General features: G+C 35.4%; 1 protein-coding gene across 3 annotated transcripts in view; it reads left to right on the top strand.

Moving 5' to 3' along the window:
- Positions 1–23,188, top strand: part of Ip6k (Inositol hexakisphosphate kinase) — a 170,646-nt gene that overhangs the window by 128,806 nt on the left and 18,652 nt on the right. For 2 of the 3 annotated variants that reach the window (XM_069844529.1, XM_069844530.1), the window contains exons 2-5: positions 11,793–11,903; positions 14,095–14,314; positions 16,028–16,154; positions 23,053–23,176. In XM_069844529.1, coding sequence (XP_069700630.1) covers positions 14,165–14,314; positions 16,028–16,154; positions 23,053–23,176 — 401 coding nt within the window. In that variant the 5' untranslated portion in view covers positions 11,793–11,903; positions 14,095–14,164. Of the gene's footprint in view, positions 1–11,792; positions 11,904–14,094; positions 14,315–16,025; positions 16,155–21,866; positions 22,016–23,052; positions 23,177–23,188 lie in introns of those variants that run through there. The other variant, XM_069844531.1, reaches the window with a different exon arrangement.

The following is a 23,188-nucleotide window of genomic DNA, read 5'->3' as shown; positions in this document are numbered from 1 at the left end:
AACAATAAATGCGGAAGTTAAATGAACATTCTAGAGCATAAGAGAGTAAGATGTTTGAGTTCCTAAGATATCTGAAAACAAAATAAAATAGTAATATTGTTAAGGTAGTAATGAAAACTAACAGCGTTCGGTTAATGCCTCCGAAAGGGCACTGCTTGAGCCCATACCGGTAAATACGATTAGTGATTAAGGATTCTTTTCTATAGAAGTATTGTGTAATAGGCGGTCATACAATTCAATAGAGCAACTTGTTATGGACTGCAAGGTACCGGATTCAACCCTAGATGATGGCAGGATTTTTCTCGTTACCAAAACTTCCATAATTCAAATTCAAAATTCAAATTTATTTACACTTTACATTTGAAATGAATACATATGTATGGATACCCGAAATGAGCATATGCTCGTGCTCGGGTACAGTCCAGTAGTCTACATAAGTTTTACAGAAATCAAATAATAATGCTGAAGATAGAAATAATAGTAACAATAATAATAATAATAATAATAATAATAGAAATAATAGTAATAATAATAATAGTAATAATAATAATAATAGAATAATCGTGACGGAGATGATAAAAAGATAGTAATACAAAATAATTCATTAATGATAATAATAATAATAATAATAATAATAATAATAATAATAATAATAATAGACTAATAATGGCTCCGAAGTTCACTCAGCCCTCTATCAAATTGAATATTCAGTATTTCCCGGGGGTAAAAGCGGCCAGAGCGTGATGCCGACCATATTACTCATTTTAGAGGTTCTATCTTCATACCCTTTATGCGTCTTCATAACTCGTAAAGGGAATAATATCTTTATCTTTTATTATTGTATATTAAAACTCAACATTGTAGAGTTTTAGCACTTTCGTTTCAAGCTAAAACTATCTTTACTCAAATAACAACTGATTATCGCTTTTCATGACGATCGAATCTGTTTTCTAAGTGATGAATTTGGTCCTCTGTGGTAGGCGGTCCGTGTTCGAGTCCAGTTCGTAGTTGGGTTTTCCTCGGGGTTTTCCCGTTTCCTCACGTTAGACATCAATATCATTCCGCCAATCTCCGTTACGTTATTTTATTATAAGATTATTATTATTATTATTATTATTATTATTATTATTATTATTATTATTATTCATTCCCCGAACGCGAGCTGGCGACGCACAACTGAGGTTGGTCTAGGGACGAATGGGGTTGCCTGCTCGAAACCTGGATGCGCAGCGAACCTTAGTGTAGTCAGCCAGTGTGGATTGGAAATACGCCTAGTTCTAGGGTACCGGTAAGCATAATAAGTCTTCAAGGTCGTAGCACTGGATCGTAATTCTCTTCTCAAAAAATTCAGTCAAATTCAAGTGATGGAATTTTGACAAATTCTCTTACATTAAAATTGGTTAATTGTTCCCTCACTCTCATCATATTCGTAGTCGCCTCTTTGTTTCGTCTAGCTTTATTAAAATTGCCACTAAAGTATCTGTACCGGTGTCGATGCAAGTTCTGTTTTCATGTAAATGTTCGTGTCTGTAAAATTTTTCAGTCGAAATCGATTCGTCGTGTGACCTACATTACGCGACAGTACATGAGGATCGTCAATTGAATTGTGAGAAAGTAAAAGCTTCCAAACGAATTTTCAAACAATCGTAAATTACGCACACAGATCTGTAGAGCTCATAGCCGTGGGTTTGGTTTTCACCTAAAATGTAGATGACTTTGGCTTTATGATACCTTTAAATCGCAGGAAACGAACAAAAATTATATTTCATACTCTGCATGTACTTTCCATTATATTTACCGAGGAAATCTGTCAGCTAATTATAAATAAATCTCAGTACTGGTCATAATAGAAATGGTAAATTAGCTCACCATCTGGGAAAGGACTGTAACAAAGGTTGCAAAATAAGCTTTCGATATAATATAATGAGGCTATTATTTCTCTAAACAGAATTGGCGCCGGTATCTTATAACAGTCCTACTAATAAACCGTGTATAGTTTTTATACGAGACTTATGCAGAGTTGAGACAGAAAACGTTACTAATAAACCGTGAATAAGCTATGGACGTATAAACAGGCTGTAACTATACAATGGGAATTGCTTTGCAGTAGTTATATACACGAAACCCCTTGTTTAAGCGTTGTATATAGGGAAAAAATGGCCGCCCCTTTAACAGCTGTTCGTATCGACTGTCATTTTATGATGATGTTTACCTTGTAACCACAGAAGAACAAACCAAAGATCATAAAATTATTAGAATAATATTGCTGTAGCTTGTACTCTTTGACCAAAATGTAGTGTGGTAATCGATTAGAGCCAGTTGTACTATCGATATTTAACACGCCACACTAGAGCGCTCTACCGGATCCAGTAGAGAACCTCAGATATTCTATTACCTTTCGTAACGAAGTAATGACGAAACTATGACGTAGCTGTGTAACAGTTATACTGTTATACACGACGTATGTAGTGATTATTAGTAAGGAATTTACACACGACTTATAAACGAGCTACTCAATGTATAAGTATAAGATAGTTAAACGTCTGTATATAGAGTTTTTATTAGTAAGACCGTAATTCTTTTGCAATATAATAGTACATTATGCAACGAGCCTATAATGGTAGTAATTAAGACGCGAGTATGTTTATGAAACTAGCGCAAGCGAGTTTCATAATTTTCATACGAGCGTCTTAATTACCATTATAGTCAAGTTTCGACTTTTTATGCTCGACCATGTTTCTAACTTGAAATTATTCATAAGTATTCATGTTATTCTTATCTGACTGAGGAGCGGAAGTGACCTTGTGCAATATCTCGTAAATTGTGAGATGTGCGCAGACGCGAAAGTATGGATTTTTTCCGAGAAACAGATGTCGACATTGACCTTGACATTGAAAAACGAGATGACAAATTGAATTTATTTGAATATTAGTTACAATTAACGCTAATTATTATAGTAACAGAACTGACTTTATTTCAAATATAGGTGATTTATTGTTGTATTTCGATTGCATATCCGAGAATAATCGATACTTGCGCTTTCATATTGCTACAATGGTATTTTCTGATTGGTGGAACACCAGAACTTTAATGAATAGGTGTACTTTAATGAGGTCAACTAAAGGGCTGCTACCAGGTGTATAATTACTACATTTCGGCATGGTCGAGCATAAATATTTTTAAAACAATCCTGGAGTATTTGATTTCTTTTCGAATGCTTCGTGAACTTGCACATATCGTGAGTTACAATTTCCAAGAGCTTGCTATAAGAAATCCGATACGATTGACTGCGAGATGCAGAGAAAATATCCCACCGTCCCATTGTTGTTGTTGTTGTTGTTGTTACAAGAAACTGTGTAATTATTGGCCTGCTTCCCACAGCATTCAGGGATTGAGTTGCTAGCTTGAATGTGTCTTATTCGACTATTGGGTCTATACGTTATTTAATGACTCGAGTGAAACCAGAAATTAAATACGCTTGAGAGAGGATTGTGGTCCAGCAGTAGGATGGAATGCAAGTGTTTTCAAGGCTCCTGGCCTGAATTCAAGTCTGTCTTTCGCCACAAGCTAAGTTACATCAGACAGAGATCATTGATAAATTTAAATTATCACCTTATAATTACTTACAAATGGCTTTTAAGGAACCCGAAGGTTCATTGCCGCCCTCACATAAGCCCGCCATCGGTCCCTATCCTGTGCAAGATTAATCCAGTCTCTATCATCATATCCCACCTCCCTCAAATCCATTTTAATATTATCCTCCCATCTACGTTTCGGCCTCCCTAAAGGTCTTTTTCCCTCCGGTTTCCCAACTAACACTCTATATGCATTTCTGGATTCGCCTATACGTGCTACATGCCCTGCCCATCTCCAACGTCTAGATTTTAAGTTCCTAATTATGTCAGGTGAAGAATACAATGCGTGCAGTTCTGCGTTGTGTAACTTTCTCCATTCTCCTGTAACTTCATCCCGCTTAGCCCCAAATATTTTCCTAAGCACCTTATTCTCAAACACCCTTAATCTATGTTCCTCTCTCAGAGTGAGAGTCCAAGTTTCACAACCATACAGAAGAACCGGTAATATAACAGTTTTATAAATTCTAACTTTAAGATTTTTGTACAGCAGACTGGATGATAAGAGCTTCTCAACCGAATAATAACACGCATTTCCCATATTTATTCTGCGTTTAATTTCCTCCCGAGTGTCATTTATATTTGTTACTGTTGCTCCAAGATATTTGAATTTTTCCACCTCTTCGAAGGATAAATCTCCAATTTTTATATTTCCATTTCGTACAATATTCCCGTCACGAGGCATAATCATATACTTTGTCTTTTCGGGATTTACTTCCAAACCGATCGCTTTACTTGCTTCAAGTAAAATTTCCGTGTTTTCCCTAATCGTTTGTGTATTTTCTCCTAACATATTCACGTCATCTGCATAGACAAGAAGCTGATGTTACCTGTTCAATTCCAAACCCTGCCTGTTATCCTGAACTTTCCTAATGGCATATTCTAAAGCGAAGTTAAAAAGTAAAGGTGATAGTGCATCTCCCTGCTTAAGCCCGCAGTGAATTGGAAACGCATCTGACAGAAACTGACCTATACGGACTGTGCTGTACGTTTCACTGAGACACATTTTAATTAATCGAACTAGTTTCTTGGGAATACCAAATTCAATAAGAATATCATATAATACTTGCCTCTTAACCGAGTCATATTCCTTTTTGAAGTCTATGAATAACTGATGTTCTGTACCCTTATACTCCCATTTTTTTCTCCATTATCTGTCGAATACAAAAAATCGGATCAATAGTCGATCTATTACGCCGAAAACCGCACTGATGATCCCCAATAATTTCATCTATGTACGGAGTTAATCTTCTCAAAAGGATATTGGACAAAATTTTGTACGACGTCAACAAAAGTGATATTCCTCGAAAGTTACCACAGTTGGTTTTGTCCCATACATTTTACAAATAAAACGCGTTTCTAAATCTCAATGAAAAATTGGCTTTCGAATCAGGGCTCCGAGAGTCCTTTCCAATGCATAATGCCTGTAAGGCTGAAATTGAGAGAAATACTTTTTTGGTACATATGTTGAATTTTATTTGGATACATGTAGGATGTATATGTAGTGTTCCTTACATTTATTGGATTTCTTATACTATAATAATGTCTATTGTAGCTAAAATACGTAACATTTTAACATTGTGTTGCGCAGTACACTGAAATTAACACTCAGTACAAAACTGTCCGAATATTTGCACAGAAAATGCTGCAGTAACATGCCTGTCCAGAGGCTAAAAAATGACAGCCTCACTACTGGACTGGAGCCTGTTCAATTTTCTCGTGTGCAGTTCGGTGATTTCTTTGAACGCCAACTTTTAATTTTTAATTTTCCATCAAACCTTCGATTTTTTTATATTTATGTCATCTAAAATTGGTATTCCCAAGAAACTAGTTCGATTAATTAAAATGTGTCTCAGTGAAACATACAGCAGAGTCCGTATAGGTCAGTTTCTGTCAGATGCGTTTCCAATTCACTGCGGGCTAAAGCAGGGAGATGCACTATCACCTTTACTTTTTAACTTCGCTTTAGAATATGCCATTAGGAAAGTTCAGGATAACAGGCAGGGTTTGGAATTGAACGAGTTACATCAGCTTCTTGTCTATGCGGATGACGTGAATATGTTAGGAGAAAATCCACAAACGCTTAGGGAAAACACGGAAATTTTACTTGAAGCAAGTAAAGCGATCGGTTTGGAAGTAAATCCCGAAAAGACAAAGTATATGATTATGTCTCGTGACAGGAATATTGTACGAAATAGAAATATAAAAATTGGAGATTTATCCTTCGAAGAGGTGGAAAAATTCAAATATCTTGGAGCAACAGTAACAAATATAAATGACATTCGGGAGGAAATTAAACGCAGAATAAATATGGGAAATGCATGTTATTATTCGGTTGAGAAGCTCTTATCATCCAGTCTGCTGTCCAAAAATCTGAATGTTTGAATTTATAAAACAGTTATATTACCGGTTCTTCTGTATGGTTGTGAAACTTGGACTCTCACTCTGAGAGAGGAACATAGATTAAGGGTGTTTGAGAATAAGGTGCTTAGGATAACATTTGGGGCTAAGCGGGATGAAGTTACAGGAGAATGGAGAAAGTTACAGAACACAGAACTGCACGCATTGTATTCTTCACCTGACATAATTAGGATCTTAAAATCCAGACGTTTGAGATGGGCAGGGCATGTAGCACGTATGGGCGAATCCAGAAATGCATATAGAGTGTTAGTTGGGAGACCGGAGGGAAAAAGACCTTTAGGGAGGCCGAGACGTAGATGGGAGGGTAATATTAAAATGGATTTGAGGGAGGTGGGATATGATGATAGAGACTGGATTAATCTTGCACAGGATAGGGACCGATGGCGGGCTTATGTGAGGGCGGCAATGAACCTTGGGGTTCCTTAAAAGCCATTTGTAAGTAAGTAAGTATGTCATCTAAAATCTTGAACTTTCTAGTTTTCAAAAATATATCAGTTTTGTTTCTATGATGTTTGCTTAATTAATTAGCTGAGTTTTTATTGACCGGAAACCCCATTTCTTTAAACCGGAAGTGCAGTTCTGCAAGTGTCAATCCATCATGTTCTGTCAATTGTATATCGTCGTTCTTCCTGCAATAACTCCTATGTGCAAAATACAAAATATTTCAGTAGGGGGGGGGGGAACACATTTATTCATCCCATGGCAGCCGTACATAGGAGACTATGAATTCTTACATTTTCTAAACGAAGAAACATAGTGACATATAGGAGATTTTATCATTTGCTGTATCACTATTTAAGTTATTTAATAGCGCAAAAATCTGAAAATCGATCAATATGTCACATAGGAGTTATTGCAGGAACAACGGCGATATATTTTTCTTGTAATAACAATTATTCTAATTTGGCGTTAGAGTTTGACTATTATTTTTCATAGTCAGAAAGCTGTGTGTTTGGTTTTACAATTTTTCATACCCTCAGGATCACGTTCTGTTTTACAGCATTTTACAACACTAATGTTAACACAGAGTGCATTTAGAATTGAGATATTTTCATCATTTTTGCATCCCAGTGAAGCTGATAATTGTAGCTAAATGCCAAACTACAAACAGTGTCCTACTGCTTAAGAAAGCTAATTTAAAACTCCACGATCTCAAATTTTTCCTTAATGGGATAAAATAGGGGGAAAAAATATTTTCACAGCTTATTGTGTATTCTTTCAGGAGTAAGACAGTGAAATAAATTTTGCTCTAACATAAAAACAAATTTCAGTTTTCGCTTTAAAAATTGCCATCCCTGCTCTTTATTTTGTGTGGGGATCCTTAATTTTGTGTCAAGTAATCAGAGAAAAAGTTCTTAAAAACTGGATTAAAATTGTAAATTTTTCTCCAAAGAGTTGGTAAGTGCCTTAACAGATTTAAATCACTCTTTCCATGACAACCAACACACTAACAACAACAGAATCCATACACTCATTCATTTATAACCTCTTCACAAACAGCATATTACAAAAAGCGTACCTACAATTTAAATCAAATTTAGATACCACTAATGGATGAAATACTGTATAGCACACGAGTAAACAGATTTTATACGCTCGCTGAACTTTCCATCCGCGCATAGAATCGAATTTTTACTCTTTTATATTACAAATTACTATTTTTCCGTCTATTAATGTTATTATTGTACAGGTACATCATTTTATTTTTACCAACATTTTTAATATTAACCTGTCTATACCTTTAGAGAACCGGAAACACCGCTTGCTCCCCCCCTCCAAGACTGGAGTTCGATGATACTGGCGTAAAACACAAATCACTCTACTAGGTATAGGAAGGAAGAAAAGTAGTTCATCCATTTACGTAAACTAGGAAATATCGCGATTTTGAGTTTGATAATTTTCATTAGGTTTTTCTTTAATCAAAGTACAGTACTGTATTAAGAATAAGTGTTTTTACTCACGAAGTGAGTTATCCATGCGAACGTATTCATTATGCAGTGTATATTATACTGTCTACAACACATTAGCGTACAATATAGAGAAAGAAGTTAAATTGAAAAATAATCATAATATGAATATTTAAACACAGTTTTGAAAATGGTGGCCGTTCATTTCGATACAGGCTTCAGTTCTTTTGTGCATATTATCGCACTATAGACTATTGCATCTAATTCCAATTGCCAGTTTCGTCCTTCGTACTAGTAACTGATGTTGAAATAATTCTGTACCTACTCTACGTACTGTTAATTCAATCTTCACTTCTGCCCGACCCGAAAATATAAAATTATTCAGACATGCTATCTACTGTCCGTCCAAGTGTTATGCCGCAGGATTGTAGAAAGGGAGGAAATCACGTGACAGTTAATTACTTAACGAGGCCCTTTTATTTAAGTTAAATTAAACAGCTGTATAATATTACGTAAACGTCCAATTCGAAACGGAAATTAATGTTTTCAGAAAAGAGCTAAGACAGCCCAGCTATTACAGAGGGGCGAGCAGAAGCAGGTGGGAGAAATCGGGATGCGACGTAGGCAAACGGACAGTACCTGTGCGAAAATATGATTCAATATTGAAAGCTCTTTCGTCACTGGAAAACGCGAACATATTTCTGGAACGTACTCTACTCATTCAGTACTGCTTACTATCTGCGGTCTTGGTTCTGTGTGGAGTTGGAACTTCATTAGTAGAAGGGGTGGGAGTGAAGTACATTCAAAAACTCAAGTACAATAAAAATTGAAGTAAAAATAAAATGATGACCCTGTACAAGGCAGTCTGTCATAATATACGTCGAGGATCATAGCTTGAGAAAGGTTGCCTTGCATTTTATCTGTAAAAGCAGTAACTGATGCGTCATGCAAGTACACAGTCGTGGTTGGAAGAGCCCCTCTTTAGTATGCGCGTGGGTTTGTCTGGTGAATGGGATTGGATAGTGTAAGATGGCCTGACTTGGAACGCGTGAGTTCGGAGTACGGAACCAGCAACAGCCGGCCGGTGTTCGGTTATTTTCGATTTTGCAGTGCTCCCCAACGAACGTGAATAGACTCCGACCCCATGCGGGTGGTTCTATTTCAAAGTTTTCTCTATGGCTTCTGTCTTTTTGAGTTGTGGAACAGGTGCAGTATTTGTCATCAAGGGGCTCTCGCCAAATTAAGTAAATAAAGAACTTTTGTAGCTATTCTTTTGTACTCGTGCCACCATAGGTAATAAAATTTTGCTTTCCTCACAATCGTCTCTTCCAAAGGGGATAGAGATTAGTTGCTTGTTTACGTAATGATGCCACATAAATTGTATCGGTTCTGAAAGCTTCGTACACTCGTGACTGACTTTTTCCAACAGGCGATTATCTTTGTACTTACAAGCTAGATAAGATTACATGTAGGTTTGGAAGGAAGCGAGGGAAGTCGGTCTAGGAGAGTGAAGCATGTTCGTGAATAATCTTAGGACTATAACTAGTTTTCTGTAAGATAAAAGTCGGCCCCGACGTAGCTCAATCTGCCGAGGCACTTGCCTGCTGATCGGAAGTTACGCTTGGGCGTGGGTTCGAGTCAATTTGTCTACTTTTCTTCTTCACCTTCGGCTCATTTTTCTTTTTTCTGATTGGTTTATTTTACGCCCCTGCGTCTGTTATCTAGTGAGTGACTGAAATGAAGGTGATAATGCCAGCGAATTGAGTACAGGGTCAGCGCCAAAAGTTACTCATAATGTGGTGAGGAAAAACCCCGGAAAAACCTGAACCAGGTAACTTGTCCCAACCAGAAATTGAACCTGGACCGGCTCGTTTCACGGTCAGACATGATTTCGTCTCTTCACTTGGTCTACTGACTTCCCTTCTACCCTACGTTTAAAACTGAGGATGTAAATTTTTCTTCTGTAATACGTAGAACTTGTTTCATACCAATTTTAACGGTGTTTTAAAATGGGGTCTAAATTGTATTTTATACTTTTTTTACCTGAGTCAGTCAGATGCAGCCTTTCGTAGATCTCAGGAAATTAGCTTCTGCCCCTATATCTGAAGTCTGTAATTTGTTCATTGCTCATGCTTTACTTCCATTACAAAGTAACAATGGACGTGGCTTTCTTATTGTAAAATATGTAGCCGCCAAATTTTCAGGATAAGCTGATTTTATTATAAATTATTGTGATTATTTCAATACATTTTATAATCGATTGTTACTTCCTGATCAAGTTTATGAATAAATTGCATATTATATTTATTAAATCCTTAAAGTAAAATATTTATTAAACTTTATGTTTTATAGTCGTACAGTACATCAGTTATTCATTAATTTCAAAAAGGCGTATGACTCGGTTAAGAGAAAAGTTTTATATAATATTCTTATTGAATTTGGTATTCCCAAGAAACTAGTTCGATTAATTAAAATGTGTCTTAGTGAAACTTACAGCAGAGTCCGTATAGGCCAGTTTCTATCTGATGTTTTTCCAATTCACTGCGGGCTGAAGCAGGGAGATGCACTATCACCTTTACTTTTTAACTTCGCTCTAGAATATGCCATTAAGAAAGTTCAGGATAACAGGCAGGGTTTGGAATTGAACGGGTTATATCAGCTTCTTGTCTATGCGGATGACGTGAATATGTTAGGAGAAAATCCACAAACGATTAGGGAAAACGCGGAAATTCTAGTTGAAGCAAGTAAAGCGATCGGTTTGGAAGTAAATCCCGAAAAGACAAAGTATATGATTATGTCTCGTGACCAGAATATTGTACGAAATGGAACTATAATAATTGGAGATTTATCCTTCGCAGAGGTGGAAAAATTCAAATAGCTTGGAGCAACAGTAACAAATATAAATGACACTCGGGAGGAAATTAAACGCAGAATAAATATGGGAAATGCGGGTTATTATTCGGTTGAGAAGCTTTTGTCATCTAGTCTTGTGTCAAAAAATCTGAAAGTTAGAATTTATAAAACAGTTATATTATCGGTTGTTCTCTATGGTTGTGAAACTTGGACTCTCACTTTGAGAGAGGAACATAGGTTAAGGGTGTTTGAGAATAAGGTTCTTAGAAAAATATTTGGGGCTAAGCGGGATGAAGTTATAGGAGAATGGAGAAAGTTACACAATGCAGAGCTGCACGCATTGTATACTTCACCTGACATAATTAGGAACATAAAATCCAGACGTTTGAGATGGGCAGGACATGTAGCACGTATGGGCGAATCCAGAAATGCATATAGAGTATTAGTTGGGAGGCCGGAGGGAAAAAGACCTTTGGGGAGGCCGAGACATAGATGGGAGGATAATATTAAAATGGATTTGAGGGAGGTGGGATATGATGATAGAGACTGGATTAATCTTGCTCAGGATAGGGACCAATGGCGGGCTTATGTGAGGGCGGCAGTGAACCTCCGGGTTCCTTAAAAGCCAGTAAGTAAGTAAGTTTTATAGTCGAAGGGCTTGGTGGAAGAAAGACTTATTCCATTTTTTTTTTTTTTTAACTTCTGAAGGGGAAAAAGCTCTTCTTCCATCAAGAAAGCAAACAGTCGATAATGCTCCCCTTCTCTAATAGATAACAAAAATAACAACGTTAGGTATATCCCACACATTCCTAGTACGATAGTACAACTATGACTGAATATACTGTAACTTATATAAGCCGACTTCCCTCCCCCTCTCTGTCTCCCGTCCGCTGGCAGTAGCCCCTGAGATCAGCATGTCACTTCAGAGATTTCCATAAGCTTAGCAAAACTATAGTAAATTTTTTTTGTATGATTTCAGTACTTCGTTGAAAGAAAATATACAGAGGCTACCAAACTGAGATCAGGAATCTGTGAAATTGATCTCCAAAGGAATAGCGCCATATATCATATGTTAATTTACTACCACGAGGTAAGTTTATCGCATATCTCCTGCCGTGATTTTTAATTCCTTAGATTAATATTATAAATTAAACAAGATCAAGTATCACATTTATATTTCTCATTTTAACAAAGTATAGGTTTGTGAATATGATCAACGATCACAGTGAAACAGGATTCACTTCAACAGTAGCGATTCCTCAGAAGAAGCAAAGAAACACTTCTCGAGTAACTAAAATTATAATGAAAAATATTCATATTCATATTAGTATGCTAAATTATTTATTCAGTGTTGATTCTAAGTTACATTAATTAAGTAAAAAGAAAAAAAAATACAGCAATCGGGACATATGTAACACAACACCACAGTATGTGTAGATATCATGAGTTCATGACATTGGTCAGGAGTGGAGAAATGTTATTATGTTGTCTAAAAGTAATAAGTATGTTAAACTGACTTGTTTCATACAATGTTCATACTCTTATTCATTCATTTATGAATTGAGTTAGTGTTTTACTCTTTTTCATTCATTTATGAATTAACTTGATGTTTTATTCATTCATTCATGAAAAAGGAATGTTTGTAAATACTTCTCATTATAATATTTTAAAATGCAGTTGCGTGTAGTGATTGCCCAGATAGAAGAAGTGTTTTTTTTTTAATATAGGATACCTCTTGATATGTTTTTTGTTATAATTTTTGTTAGTATACAGTATTTCGTGAAATTCGATAGTGATTTTGTTATCTATACTAATAATAAATCTGTAGCCGAAATTTTTCTGGTAATTTTCGATTTTCCAAAAATAATTGGTCCTAACATATATAATTAACCACCCTGAAACCGAAAATCGCTTTTTTGGAATTTTTGTTTGTATGTCTGTCTGTCTGTCTGTCTGTATGTTTGTTACCTTTTCACGCGATAATGGCTGAACGGATTTCGATGAAAATTGGAATATAAATTAAGTTCGTTGTAACTTAGATTTTAGGCTATATGGTATTCAAAATACATTATTTAAAAGGGGGGTTATAAGGGCGTCTGAATTAAATAAATCGAAATATCTCGCGTATTATTGATTTCTGTGAAAAATGTTACATAACAAAAGTTTCTTTAAAAATAATTTGCGATAAGTTTTATTCCTTGAAAAATTTTGATAGGACTGATATTTAATGAGATAAATGAGTTTTAAAATTAAAATAACTGCCATCTAAGGCTGTGTAATGAATTAAAAAACAAATGACTTCGTCTATAAGGGGCCTTGGACAGCAACAATCGAAAGCTATGAACGATAGCCTACAGAGAATGTTTCTGTGTTTGTATGAAGTAATATCGGAAGCTAAATTAATCGATTTGTATAATTAATTATTATTTCACCATTGGAAAGTGTAGTTTCTCTAGATGGACATAGTGCTATAATGTTATTACAGTAACTTCTGATATGATATAATATAATATAATATAATATAATATAATATAATATAATATGTAATATTATATAATATAATTTAAGTTATTTGAAGGGTTCACAACCATACTGGGCCAAGCGCCATTTACTGAATACGTATAAAACAAGGGTTAAAATTAAGTTATTACCATAATTCAGTGGAAACCTATAACAAGTAAAATAAAATATACACATTATCTAAATGATGTCAATCTTCATTAAACTATTGTTGCATGTAATAAAAATTAAGAAACAGGTTAAAGGAATTGTCATTCCACCAAATGAGTGTCTCTGGACCGAAATGATCGCATTTTAATTATTTGGATGCAATTTAAATTAAGTAACATTATCCTTCTATCAGACACGAATGTTCCCTGGATCAAATGTCCTATTTTGATTATGTAATTACTTTATATTTATTTCTAACGGGTACGGCTAGTTTAGTATAAGTAGAGTCAGCATTCTGAAGCACGAGAATGAATTGTGAATATTGTTACTAATAATTAACATTTGAACCTCAACAACAACACCCTAGCAACACAATTTACAAATAACCTATATAATTTTAAATGGGTTTTTTACGTAGGATTGCATAATTTCTTTTCATTTTTAAGATTTCATAAATAAATAATAAAGTTAGTAATAGAATATTTTTAAAAGCGCCTAATGTAAAATAAACGAAAAATGGTACCAATAGTATCAAGTTATTTAGCTTTAAATAACGTGCGTATGATGTTTGCATTACTTCTCAGTTTTTTATGTTATATGTTTACTTCCAGGTGGTAAATTGCATTTTTCCATTATTTACAATCGTGTCTTCATTGGAAGAGTTAACACAGAGACGTGGGGATGGTGTTCCTCTTGGGAGGCTGGGGCATGGGAGATTCTGAACTTCAGCATCATCCTAATCACTATGGCAGTGCAACACATCAGTTCCTGTGTCAACACCCAGAGAGCTATGATGAAAATGAGATTTCTCTCATACCACTTGGCAACCAGGTGCGAATCTTTTGTTGTTTACAAATGAAAAATATGTATATAAGCTAGTAGTTTATGTCCAACATTGTAGCCCATTTCTGTTTATATGTAAAATATTAACAATTCCAAGATTTTTTGTTACCAGTATGATTTTGTTACTCTCTTTTTCTTCATATTTTGATTGTTCAGTCCTGAATTAGGAATGTACTATCTTGTTTTGTTTGAAAAATCCCTCTGTCACCCTGGTATTATTATTTGTTCAGAAGTATTTTAGTATTCGTGAAATATGTTATGTTGTTTGCAGTTTTATGTTTAAATTGTAATATACAGGGTGATTCAAAAGTCGCGCGACATAGGACATCTCCGTTATTAGTGTAAGTACAAAAAATAGTTTCAAATAAATGTTTTAGATATTGGTACGTGTAGTTCATGTGCAAAATTTTAAGAAAATCGTAAGAGCCATTTTTGAGAAAATTGCAACAAACATGTTCTCGTTTCAAGTAAAGTATCAGTTTGGTTAGGAAAAACGCATCGAAAACTGAGATGTCACATCTCTGGAGGGTACGAAACTTAAATTAGAAATGTGGTTTAGGTCGCGCGCCGTAATTAATAAATTGTGCTTTTTGTGTAGACAGGTGAGTAAGTGCTAGTTTCACCAGTGAACTGGGTAGTAACACACAATGTACACAATTCCTGAGAGGGTAGAAATGGTTCTAATCCTTGTGAGAGGCCTGAGTCTACGAGAAGCAGCAGAAGAATATCACAGACGGCATCCAGATCAACCTACCCCACATCACGGAAGCATTGGTCGTTTACTGGAACGGTTCAAGACAGCAGGCAGTATCCACGACAAAAAAAAACGTTCAGGGCGGCCTCGTACAGCAACAGGGGATGCAAATGCAGCTAATGTACTAGCTAAGCTGGTAGTCAGTCCATCACGGTCAACCAGGGAAGTGGCGCAAGAATGTGGCACCAGTCAAGCGTCCGTGTCCAGGATACTATCCGTCAATCATTTCCATCCCTATCGTATGCACTTTATCCAGGAACTGCATGGGGATATCAGGAGAGAATGTGCACAAATAACACCTGCAGTGTTACGTGATGTGCGGAGCAGTTACCTCAACCGTGTATGGATGTGCCGTCAACAAAATGGCCACCGATTTGAACACTTACTCCATTAGTGTGCCTGTGGAACAATTACACAGGTCGTGAAAGTTCAAGTGCTAAAATGTTTCAGTTTGCCATTGTGACTCTCAACTTACTCACTTGTCTACACAAAAAACACAATTTATTAATTACGGCGCGCGACCCAAACCACATTTCTAATTTAAGTTTCATACCCTTCAGAGATGTGGCACCTCAGTTTTGGATGCGTTTTCCCTAACCAAACTGGTACTTTACTTGAAACGCGAACATGTTTGTTGCAATTTTCTCAAAAATGGCTCTTACGATTTTCTTAAAATTTTGCACATGAACTACACGTACCAATATCTAAAACATTTATTTGAAACTATTTTTTGTACTTACACTAATAACGGAGATGTCCTATGTCGCGCGACTTTTGAATCACCCTGTATTTATGGAGTCAGTGAAAATATAGAGACTATTTACAGATGATAATGGGCAGCACCTGAAAGAAACGTTCTTTCCCAAGAATTCAAAGCCCATACTTGATCTCGAGTTCACGGAATTCAAGAACGATTCACTAATTATTGTCTATATTATTTTATATAGGTGGGTGGACACACTCGATTGTTGATGCTGAATGACAGAACCATTTGTAAGCCACTGAACCCCAGGGAGCTTGACTTCTACCAAAACATTCCTCAAGATATCCAGATGTTTGTTCCACAGTATAAAGGTAAATTCTATTCTTCATAGAACATGAACTTATGATTCTGGTTTCAGTTGTGTGCATTACTTCAAGTAGTCTTGAGAAGAGGTTTAGTTATTTTGTTTTATACAAGTTATATTGGAATTTTAATAGTACATCGAACCAATTTGAATTTATATCAAAGCATGACTATTATAATTTAAAATAAATAATTTCCATGGCCGAATGGATGACATAATTGGTACCTTAAACTGGGGTAAAGAGGATCACATGTGGTAAAGTGGATCATATGTGTATTGTTAGATAAGTCAGCGCCACATGGATCACACATGCAAAGAAAACTATTTTTAGTGGCACTTATAGAATAAAGGTTTTCTTTGCATGTGTGATCCATGTGGCGCTGACTTATCTAAGCAATACACATATGATTCACTTTACCATATGTGATCCTCTTTACCCCAGTTTATGGTACAAACATCGGGTTGTGGGTTTGAATCCTGTTCGAAGCATGGATGTTTGTCCACGTTTAAATGTGCTGTCCAGTGTTGTCTTTATGTATAGGCCTACAACAAGCTCATTACCTTTTTGGGAGCATTCCATCAACTGTTAATGTTAACAATTTCAGCAGTTCTATTCAGAACTCAAGACTTTATGTTCGTATCCTATAATTAAAAGCACTCAAACATGTAAAGTAATGTACTGTATATACAGTAATAATACTTCACTTACATGTAGATCGATAAATAAAATTGCATATGTTGAGTATGCAAAATATTGCCACTTTACAAGAAATTTGATGTTCTTTAAAACTAGAAACAGGACGTGTTTCTTAGTTCTCGTTTAAATTCAATAAATATAATAACATGTAGGATAGGTCCGTAAACTATTTATTGATTTACAAAACAAACGCATAGTTCTGAACGTTGTATGCTCTTGTTTATTGCAAAAGGATTGAAAAGTAATTATTCTTATCAACAAAAACAGTTAGGGTCACTTCTACTTATCTTACGGAAAATATTGTTCACTGTGCAATATACATCTGTTTAATTTTGCATGCTGTATTCTCTATCCGGTATTAATTCACTATTATAAAATAATACGAAGTATTTCACATGAAAAACAAATGTAATACACTGATCCATTTCAAAACCTAGTACGTTTTGTCTCGCTTCAGTATAATCATGTTTAATCTATACAGTATGTTCGTTATTGGTGTTTTCCAATTGTTTTCACTGCCATGATTATTGAAAATAAAACATTATAAAGTGTCTCTAGCACTGTTACTTATTTTTTTTTGTTTGTTTATAAAATTATGAGAAAACTTAGGAAGCTGTGCTGTCCAAATACTGTTGTGTGCATGTTGGTGAGTATGATCACAATTTTAATGTATGATTTCCAGTAAGATAGGGGACACACTGAGGCAGTAAATGTATTTTCAGTGGTAATAGTCTATCAGGGAGCAATCTGTTACAAATTTATTCAACGAGCACTACAATTATAAATTGGAACTAATTTTTAATCGTACATCTGTAGGTAATTATTATCTAAATTGTATAGTGAGGAAATATGTGTTATTTAATTTTGTTGAAAGCAATAGCAAATTTGGCGGTACCATTTTAATGCTAACATCATTCGAAAATATGTTTGACTCATTTTGTAACTTCAGTGTTATACTTATTTTCAGACTATGGTGCCATTAAAAATGTTCTGTGTGGTACTGAGATGAAAGTATCACAGATATAGTACGGTACCAATGAATTTCTTGTAGAAATCTTTTGAAATACAGTGTTTGATTTTTTAATTTTGTTCAACTTTAACTAGCTTAAAATGAACATAATGTTAGAATCAGTCGGTTTTAAAATTCATAATATAAAAGAATGATTAATATGTAAAAGAAACTGTAGATTACTTCGATCATAGGCTACCATCAACCGGGTATACTTTACACAAGGGGGGTAACTTTACACATTTCTAGAAAAATGTTTAGAAGGCAGCACATTACAGACAATGTGTAGCAACTCCGTGGAACTGATTCTGTGTGACAACAGCACATATGTGTGGTAGTCTGAAGTGTGTGCCATTATTAAAACTGTTATACACCATTTTTCTAGAAATGTGCAAAGTTACCCCCCTTGTGTAAAGTATACCCTGTCGACGGTACTCGTTTTAATGAAGAATGCATGACGGTGAAAACAACATTCATCTGTGGGTAATAAATTGTGCATTGTGAAAGTTAGTAAATGCTTAGAGCAATTGTATTTTGTATTTGCTTTTACCATATTCTATATGTCCATAAAAAACTGGCCAATTAAAAATTCGACTAAGCTCTCCAGATAGTTTGGCATATAATCTTTTCATTGTTTCTTGAATTTCAACATTGTGATTACATTTAAATCTACATTTAATATGTTTTGTTGGCTATTTTCTTGTGGACAGCAATAAAATTCTAGATGTCAGTGTCCTATAAAAATAGAAATGTTTAAGAAGTCGAGTGTTTGTGTAATATAGGCCTTATCGATTTCAATCAATGGATTGATTACAAAAGTTACGGTACTGTGACACATTTACAATACATCAAATACTGTCAAAATTGTGGGGTTTATTTATATATTGGCAACATTGAGTTAATTCAGAACGTACGTTGAGTGACCAGATAATACAGATTTTCACATTTATCTTGTGTCCGAAAATTGTCCTACATTCACTCACTCCTTTACGTCAAAGTAGAGGACTCATTGTCGGTATTTTGTTTCAGTTCTGTTTTCAGTGTTGCACATCATTACCTGGCAAAATGTACGAGTATATTATCGAAAATGGTCTTTATGAGCAGTACTTTTGTAAATAAGCAACATTGAAAGTTCCTTGTAAAATTTATGTCTTCAACATCTCGTGCATGAAAATTATATAAATATTAGCATTTAGACCACTAAAAAAAAATGAACTTGTGTTCTAATTGAAGTTCTAGAGATGTTTTTAGGCATGAACAGAAAAAAAAAATGTATAAAAGCATCTCTTTGCTACTCAAAATTGATACAAAAATGACTACATATGGAAACTAGAAGTTCTTAAGCTGAATTACTACAGAATTAAAGCTTTCCTATTAACACTATTTTCTAATCTCTTTTGATAAATTTCGAAGGTCAGATTTTACTTATACGAGGCGTGTTCTTAAAGTAAATTCCGTTTTCAATTATAGCCATCCCATTGCTGCAATAGTTATTTTGCGCATGCGTGTTTTCTTCTTCAGTCCTCAGGCAAGCTGTGCATGCAGTTTCAGAGCTTCAATCCGTGTGTGTGTGGTTGTGATTAGTTGAATTGTTTAAAGTGCTCGAGCACCCCGCCGACTGTGAGATGCGGTCTGTTATCTGTTTCTTGAATGCGAGAAACATCAAACCAGCTGACATTCATCGTCAACTTTGTGAGGTGTATGGTGATGGTGCCATTAGTGATGAAATGGTCAGGAGATGGGTTAGGAAGTTCAACGAGGGCCGCGTCTCTGCGCATGACAAGCAGCGTACCGGTTGGCCAGCTTTGATCAATGACGATTTGGTGCGTGCTGTCGATGAAAAAATTCATGAGGACAGGAGGTTCACAATTTATTCGCTTTCCTTGAATTTTCCACAAATGTCGCGGAGTGTTCTCTACAAAATTGTGACAGATCGATTACGATATCGAAAATTGTGCTCACGATGGGTACCCAAGATGCTCACCGAGGAACACAAAACCAAACGAGCTTCCAGCGCATTGAGTTCCTCACACATTACAGTGAGCAAGGCGATGAGTTTCTTGACCATATCGTGACAGGTGACGAGACTTGGGTGTCTCACATGACACCTGAATCGAAGCAGCAGTCCATGGAATGGAGGCACACTGCATCGCCAAGGAAAAAGAAATTCAAACAAACCATGTCAACACACAAGATCATGTGCACTGTTTTTTGGGACAGAAAAGGAGTCCTACTCATCGAATTCTTGCCTCGGGGTGAAACCATTAATAGAGAAACCTATTGTCAGACCTTGAAGAAGCTCCGTCGCGCAATTCAGAACAAGAGATGTGGGATGCTGACGGACGGAGTTGTGTTGCTTCATGACAACGCTCGGCCACACACAGCTCATGACACCCAAAATCTCATCTCGAAATTTGGCTGGGAACAAATTGACCATCCCCCCTACAGCCCGGATTTGGATCCAAGTGACTTTCATCTCTTCCTGCACCTCAAGAAGTTCCCTGGTGGCCAACATTTTGATGGTGACGATGAAGTGAAAACAGCAGTGCAGGAGTGGTTTGCATCGCAATTCTACAATGAGGGGATAGAAAGACTTGTGTCACGACTCGATAAATGCCTCAATAATGATGGAGATTATGTTGAGAAGTAATTGAACTGTGGGGAATACAATGCAACAAAAATGGTTTGTAAATATCTTCCCGTTTACTTACTTCACCCTTTTGGAATTTACTTTAAGAACATACCTCGTAAGTTCAACATATGGGAATGTTGTATATGCAGAAGCTCCAAATTTCGAGAACCTTATAGCAATAGAAAGGGAGAAAGACTCAGAACACTAATGTGAGAAGTATGCTAATGCAGGCACGTTGCTTAGGACATGATAAATGAGATACTCTGTATTATATTGTAAATAAAGCTCTGTCAGAGACGAAGTAGATTTTCACTTAAAAACAAATCTTTATGACAGCTTTCACCATTTTATATTTTGGATATTCGTAGAAGAATAAGTATGAATCAAATAAAAAAAAAAAGATCTATAGTCAGGGTCGTATCCTTAATTGAAATTCAGTTCTGAGAGGAAGTTCAAACTGTGCAAACATAAAGAGACAAGTGTTTGCACAGTTGATAAAGTATTTCCATCTACAGTGAAATTATACATATTAATATTCTTAAATAGTACATTATGCAACGAGCCTATAATGAAAGTAATTAAGAAGTGAGTATGGATATTTATGAAACGAGCGCAAGCGAGTTTCATAATTTTCATACGAGCTTCTTAATTACCATTATAGGCGAGTTTCATACGACTTTTTATGCTCGACCATATTTCTAACTTGATATTATTAATTTTTGAGCAATGTCCCGTATGTTGTGAGATGCGCGCAGACGCGAAAGTATTGATTTTTTCCGAGGAACAAATGTCCACATTGACCTTGCTAGGCCATAAGAACCTACAGAGATAACATTGAAATTAAATTAGACATTGAAAACCGAGATGACAAATTGAATTTATTTGAATATTATTTACAATTAACGCTAATTATTATAGTAACAGAACATAACCTTCTGCGACAGTATTGGATTTCCAGCCTCCGTGACTTTTCACTAATTCTCTTTCGATTGCATATCCGAGAATAATCGATACTTGCGGTTTTATAACGGTAGAAAGCTGACCTGTCATTGGCTGAACAGTTGTAAGCTGAGTCGTCATTGGCTGAAAGACCTGACCTTTAATGAGTAGGTGTACTTTAATGACATGCATTAAAGGTCTGTTACCAGGTGTATAATTACTACATTTCGGCATGGTCGAGCATAAAATAAATAAAGCTAGTCTCTTAATACGGCCCTGTCTGTAATTGATTGAATTTAATACCACATATTTGAGGGGAGAGAGAAGAATTGCACCTACTCAGTGCCGTGAAAAATCAGTAGAAAGAGAGAGAGAAAAAGAAGTGTTTTTTCACAGCACCAACGATGTCAAACAAAACCTAGTTTCTCCCTGTTATATTAAGGAGATCCATACCAGTGCTGCCATCTAGAGAAGCTGCAGTACAGTGGTGTGATTCCCGGTGGGAGTCGAGAAATGGCTTGCTCGTGTGCGGCATACTCGGGGGGATAATGTCGCGCTGCCACGATCGCTCAGTCAGTCACCCACTTAAGGGTTTGTATAGTGTTGGCAACAATGTATTGCTTTGGCTTAGTGATGTACCAATTGACTTATCTACCCAAACATCAGAAATAGTTTTCATATATAGTGAGATAGAATAATCTTTCGCATAAAGCAGCAGCTTAACTTCTATAGATAAACGAGATCAAATCTTATAAATATTTTTTAATGTTTTCTTTTTTATGTCATCGTGAATATGTAAGTATGTAAGATATAAAACTTATATGTTTTGAACTGAAATTGTAACTATTAAATTAATTAACTTCATTCTATAATTCCCTTGTCATGTAGGATATTGGTACATCACTAAGAATCAGTATTTAAAAATTTGACCCTTGACATTCGAAAAATTATTTTAATTGTAATATTATGTTTGTGTATTATTTGTGTGTTGGTAATTACGTGGGGAGAATGCTTTATGTATTTTTTAATAAGTTACTTTGATTAATATATTGAAGAAGGTAATTTCTGGCTTTAATTGGGATTCCTGCTTTTCTACTTAATTCCAAGGTATTTTTCTCTATTTTAATTTTGATAATCTAATATAGCGAATTAATCTTTGTTGTGTACTGGGAAATTATTTTATATAAATATGGCATGTTTTCACATGGTGTGGTGACATACAGTAACCTATGTTTTTCATAGTTTTACTTAGAAATTGATAAGCTTACAATTAAAAAAAAATATTTTTCTGACCATTACATATATAAATGCCATTAATTTCGTAATAAAATTTTCGATTGTCGAAACTTTAAAATAAATTTACATAACTCATATAATAAGTACATATTCTTTTTATAATAGTTTTCGTTTCGTAAATTGAACTGTACTGCGATTTTCTTGAAATGCAGAATGATTTATGGTTCGAAAATAAACACAGTGCACCAAACTTTCATGCACATGTCTTACGTGTTTCACTTTTTGACTGAATTTTCTGAAGGATGACCTAATATCAGCCAGAGATTATTTTTGTACATATTAACATGAAGTAAGACAGTTCAGTAAATATGGCCGGGCGACATTTGTTACAGGTGTAATGCAAGCAAGCAACAGTGGAGGAGTTCAATTGAACAATCGCTTCAGCCCAAGTTTTCGAGATGACCCCAGCCGTGGGAAGCTGGCGGCATCTAAAAGAAAAAGAGATAATGTCTTACGGTAAGTATACTT

This window comes from Periplaneta americana, chromosome 13 (genome assembly GCF_040183065.1).
Source record: "Periplaneta americana isolate PAMFEO1 chromosome 13, P.americana_PAMFEO1_priV1, whole genome shotgun sequence".
Taxonomy (NCBI): Eukaryota; Metazoa; Arthropoda; class Insecta; order Blattodea; family Blattidae; genus Periplaneta; species Periplaneta americana.
Note: the sequence above shows the minus strand (reverse complement) of the source record. Positions and strands in the feature narration are given on the sequence as shown.